The 6,083-nt window shown below is 37.6% G+C and overlaps 1 protein-coding gene across 1 annotated transcript; it reads right to left on the bottom strand.

Annotated features, from left to right (window-relative positions):
• Nucleotides 1-2,356: 2,356 nt before the first annotated feature.
• Nucleotides 2,357-5,546, bottom strand: rpl36 (ribosomal protein L36). Its single transcript, XM_022220471.2, is given in 4 exon segments — nucleotides 2,357-2,480; nucleotides 4,731-4,865; nucleotides 5,453-5,490; nucleotides 5,493-5,546. Coding segments are annotated over 4 exon segments (315 nt in total). The 5' UTR covers nucleotides 5,545-5,546; the 3' UTR covers nucleotides 2,357-2,390.
• Between the last annotated feature and the right edge of the window lie 537 nt (nucleotides 5,547-6,083).

Genomic DNA, 6,083 nt, shown 5'->3' with positions numbered 1-6,083 from the left:
AATCAGGGAGGCGAAAGTACTACCTACCTGCCCTCTGTCTATATTGGCACGACAAAAGCTAAAGCCCCAGCCGGAGGTAACAGGTATCACAAAGATGGTTATCAGATTTCTTTGTTTGCTCAGATTTTCTGCTTCAAACTCTGCGAACATTCACATGAAAGTTTCATATTTAATGCGTCATATGACTCTTCTTCTGCACAAAACTACAGGGTGACCCAAAAGTTTGGAAACAAAGTTTAACTGCAGTTTCTATTTCAGTTGGGGGTGCATGAATTCACTCTTATTTTACCCATTTTTGTTATAGCATAATAAAATAACTTAAAAGCACAGTATTTGCCGAGTGCAATAACTCGGAAGAAAATTAATAGAACTATAAGGTCCAGGTATGCTGGAGCATAACTTCAAAATGCAGGCCATCAGTGTCAGATTTCAAAACTCTTGATGGCAAAGTATCTGACAGTTTTATTTTTTTTAAACATCAAAAAGTACTATGAAGCAATATTTACTGGCCAGTTTGAGGAACCTTCATAACCATGAATGAAGGTACATTCCAGAAGATACCAGTGTAACCAGTGTAACCAGTTGGTGGAAACGTTCACGTCTTTGTATAAGAAACAAACATGAACATGTCGAAATATGTTTGTTTACACTAATCTGATACTCTTCTGAATATATCTTGAAATAACATTATATTATTTGGATTATAGACTTTTCATTTGTTTCCAAATTTTTGGGTCACCCTGTAAGTGATGTCACCTACTTCAGTCAGCTGTTTTAATGGAGAACAATGAGGAATACGAGAGATTATGACATTTAAAACGCTATCGTGGAAATGATGCAAGACAGGAATGTTGATCAAAAACTGGTACTTGTTTGTCAATATATTTATTTTATCGATCAAAACATGCGCTTATTTTTGACAGACAGCTGCACATGGAGCTGTTAAACATTAAATATCACACAGTTAAGCACAATATTGTATGGAACTGCATTTAGTTCCATCATGCAGGCTATCACTTAAATTTTTGGCCAATCAACATGAAATTAATCTTGCTGACTGAATATTCTCTGTAAAAAAAAACACACTTAACCAGTCAATCAATCGCGCTGACTGATTGATAATAAACACTAGTAGAATTATTGGTTTCTGTGTTCTACCAGTTGCAGTACCAGTGGAGCAAACTGACTTCACAGTAAATCAGGATCAAATTTAAAAACTAAGAACATTTATGCATGTCCTCATGACAATATGCTGCATAGTGTGTGATGCTGTAACTAGACAGTTTTATTGAGTAACTTAGTGACGTGGAGGTGAACTTGTTTTCAGATCTAACATTTTTCCTCAGCTGAGAATCTGTATATCACTCAAAGAATCATGGGGAAATGATTTAGTTAAAAGGAGACCTTTCTCACAGCTGATTTAATATCATAAAGGTGGCTCTCTTTTAGAATAGAATGACTTTATTGATCCCCAAAGGGAAATTCAATTGTCTGTCTCATCTTTTGCTTTTGAAGAAAAACAGTCGGATTGCTGATGGCAAGAAAGACTTCCTGAATCTTTCAGTCCTGCAGCGCAGGGATAGGAGCCGTCCACCAATGTTTGTTGTTCACTGAGGCAGATGTTGGATGATTAATGTTTGTCAGAATGGCCTCCATCTTTCTAAGTGCCCATCTCTCCACCTCATCCTCCAATGTGTTCAATGTGATTCCAACCACAGAGCCAGCTTTTTTTAAATCAGTCTGTTCAGACGCCTTGCATCCTTGTTCTTTATACTGCCTCCCAGCAGACTGCAGCATAAAACAGGACACTGCTACCACAGACTGATAAAACATCTGCAGCATCTTACTGCAGATGCCCCCTTTAAACTTTGAACACCTGCCCCTCCAAAAGTCTCTGCACAACCCTGGATTTCCGTATCATTGCGAGATCGCACCATGAATGCACTGTAACCATGACAACAATGGACTCACCTGCAGCTGGATCTCAACTTCTTTCTAAAACCTGCCCCAACTCTACTTCCCATTGGCTAGTGTTATTAGCTTCGTGACTAGCAAAAGCTGCATTCCCCTTATTCCATTGGTAGACTAATTAATGAAGTTCTATCTTTCTATTTCCTCGAGCCAAAACACCAGCGATGCATGCCGGAATTCCGGCACGGTGCCGGAATACTTTAAGCCATGTAAATTACTATAGTGGTCTAGCCAACTTAAAATAGTCATCTTCGTGATACAGAAAACTCTGACTCAACATTCCTTGCTAACTCACTAATCTTGCTTCATAGTACAGTGCTCAGCCCTCTGTTAACTATTGAGAATATGTAAATACAAAGGTGAAAATATGCAGACAAATCAGAAATTTGTAGTTTAACAAATGTTTATTAAGTGACTGTTTAGTCCTTCTTGGCGGCAGCCTTTCTCATAGCAGCCAGTACGTTGCTGAGCTCCTCTCTCTTTCTCTTGGCCCGAATGTGAGTGCCAATCTGGGTGAAAAAATAAAAAAGCATGAACAGCAATATTCAGGCATGTCATTGGGAAATTACTAAATAAGTGAATCCTTGGAAGCGAGGGAGCGGAGCGACCGAGCTGGGGGGAGGGTTTGCAAGAAACCTTTGAAATTTAAAGGCTGAAATGGTGCATTCTGGTGAACTCTGACACCTAGAATTCTTTAAACATGAAGGCTTGAAAAATGTCTGTATGGGACCTTCTAGGCACCCCCCAAAAACAGCACAAAGTCATGTTAATGTGATGAAACCAAATATTTATACTGGATTCAAATTTGAATGAGCCACATGAAGTCATCACTATGTGTGCTTTCCGATCGACCATGGGAGTGAGCCTCTTCTGTTGAGGAACTTGTGGGGCAATGCCACTGGGTTGTTGCAAGCATAGACATAATAAAGAGTAGACACCACATCAACCGCTACTGTCCATTGGGGCTGACGAGCGGTGGGGCCGCCATCTTGGTCCGGTCAGCCGCTCCACTCAGCGCTGTTTGACAGCGCATTTAATCCATCTTAACTCTGAATATTAAACTGATTTTCACGCGTTTTTATTTTTATTTTTTTGCTGCAAACATCATACACGTAGCTATGATACAGGACAAATGGTTCGGCGTATTTTAATATTCATAGTGGGAAAAATAGATAATAATAATAGGTAATAGAATATTCTGATATTAAGCTCAACTGTAGACAGGTATTTTGCAAACACTGTAAACACACACACACTAATATATGTTAGAGAAGCAGATAATGGCAGTAAAGTCAATTATTTTAATAATTTGAAGAGACAATATATGATTACGCCATATATACATATATAAACAAAATACTAATGAACACATTTCTATATAAAACTATATATATATCTATATTATCATTTTCTGATACATCTTTTTAATATATATGTATGAATTATATTGATAGTCTATATATGATTTATATAATAATTTTCTCTGATATATTGATTATATTAATACTCCATCTATGATTTATATATATTCATTTTCTCTGATATATAACTTCTATCTATTGTTTATATAGAAATATGTGTTCATTAGTCAGTATTTTGTTTATATATGTATATATAGCGTAATCATATATTGTCTCTTCAAATTATTAAAATAGGCTAATTGACTTCACTGCCATTATCTGCTTCTCTAACATATATTTGTGTGTGTGTGTGTGTGTTTACAGTGTTTGCAAAATATCTGTCTACAGTCGAGCTTAATATTCTATTACTGTTAATCCCGCTATAAATATTAAAATACGCAGAACCATTTGTCCTGTATCATAGCTACATGTATGACATTTGCAGCAAAAAATAAAAACGCGTGAAAATCAGTTTAATATTCAGAGTTAAGATGGATTAAATGCGCTGTCAAACGGCGCTGAATGGAGCGGGTGACCGGACCAAGAGGGCGGCCGTATTTCTCGCTGCGCAGCAGCCCGAGTGGGCGTCTACTCTTTATTATGTCTATGGTTGCAAGTACACACTACTGATCCCGTATGTTTGGTCCTGTTGACGCGTCTCTTCCCTCCGCCGGGTGAAAAAATTGCTGGGCATTTGGTGGTTAGAGCGCTTTTTGTACAATTTCCTGGCATGATTTTTCGTTTTCATGTGGTCTATCAGCGCTTGGCATCCTCTGTCGCTGTATTTTGTCTCATCGTCGCACACCATGCACCTCGCTTTCCCAGCTACATCTAACTTTCGATAATGCTCTCCAATCGTTGTTTCCAACTCGTGCTTTTGCCAGCGCACTGTTGACAACTACGTGCGATCCAACCCTATACCCTTACACCCTATATTTTTTTCTCATCGAATTTGGGCGATTCACGTTGGGTCTCAAAATTGATACCTCGATACGCGAATTTTCGCGGATCCGCGACCAAATAACATGCCTGAATATTAGACTGACTCACTTGAGCAGTGTGTAAATGCTAAGCTTTTCTGTTTGGGTGGAGTATTCATAGTGCAATATGTTAAACATGGGTTAACAAGAAGACAAATTCAAACTTTGGTTTAAGTGGTCTAAGTGATACATAGATTTGACAGCTACAATTTTGTACATTCAAAAAAAATGGAAATATATGCACACACTGCATTAAATTTGAAAAGTTGTACACATATGGCCCAATATCAAGTCCAATCACAGACATTGTGAAATTGCACATGTGAAGTTTACAGTAGCGTGCACCTTTAAGTGCTTTTGACTGTAAATAAAAACTTACCCTCTTCTTTATAAACTTGAGGGCTCTCTTGTCCTTGGACACCTTCAGCAGCTCCATTGCACGCCTCTCATATGGAGCAAAACCACATACTTCACGAATCATGTCCCGAACAAATTTGCTATGTTTGGTCAGACGCTGCATGACAAAAACAGGGCACAGTAAAACAAACTGTTGAAATACAATTCACCTTATGTATAAAAACTGTTCACTGCAAAAATTCTAGAACATTTGAAGCATCACCGAAGGAAAAGCAGACCTATTAACAGTGTGATATACATACTTTCATATTTTACGCTGACAATGACAAAATGCTTCTAATGCACACAAAATTTTGGACTTAAAAATGGTTAATTCAAGCAAAATCTATCACTACAGTCTCAAAACACCAACTGCAGTCTTAAATGTGGATGTAAAATTAGGTAAAAACACACTAATCTGTGCTGACCTCAAGTAAGCTGTGTAACACTGCAGGCAATGATAAATTAGGTCAGTGGTCATAAAGGAAAAAAATTACAACATCTATGCTTTCATCTTTCACACACACTCACTCACTTAATTAAATAATGCAAGTTACTGGTGAAAGTACTTTGTGCCATGTGTGCAATAAACTTGACAATAACTTCTCTAAACCAAGTCGATGTATAGGTCAGAAAAATAAATCTGTGGCACAAGATGAACAGACCTGAACTCCAATTTTTTAAAAGTACTCAACAGATACTCACCCCGCGCCGGCGGCTGTGTTTGGGAGCAGTTACATTTTGGTGACTGGATGACCTTTGTTAAGGCCAACAGCCATGGGATAGCGAATAGCCATGTCTGGGGAGGAACACACACAATTACATTACTTTTTGTTTTTAAATGATATCAAAAAACAGGAATTTCTAGTTTATCAAAAGATTGTATGGTAAAACACTAACAAAACCATGTCAAATAGTTTTGTTTTTTTGGATGGCATTCAGATTAGGGTGATATAGCTAAAAAAAAACGGCATCATAATAAAAAACATTTAATATTGGTCCATATAATTAAGAAATATAGACAATTTTTAAATAAACAACTCTTGATTATGGCTAGAAGTTTGTTTTTTTAACCTCTTTAGCCCATTTTTCAGGGTACACACGTTAGGACTGGATGACAAAATTATATCAGAACAGGGTTTCATTGTAGTAGTAGTAGCATATCCTTAGTGATGCAGTACTCTACTGTCTGGGTTATGTCTTTGCATTGTTTGGGTGTTTCATCAAATAGTATTGTTGCCGAGTCGCTCTCCATGGATGTTTGAGTGGGTTCTTCAAATGTGGGTCATATCTGGTGACATGTTGCGTCACTCCAAACAGTGAAAGTAGTCAAGGT

This window comes from Acanthochromis polyacanthus, chromosome 4, assembly GCF_021347895.1.
Source record: "Acanthochromis polyacanthus isolate Apoly-LR-REF ecotype Palm Island chromosome 4, KAUST_Apoly_ChrSc, whole genome shotgun sequence".
NCBI classification, from domain to species: Eukaryota; Metazoa; Chordata; class Actinopteri; family Pomacentridae; genus Acanthochromis; species Acanthochromis polyacanthus.
This window is presented reverse-complemented; position numbering and strand designations above follow the sequence as displayed.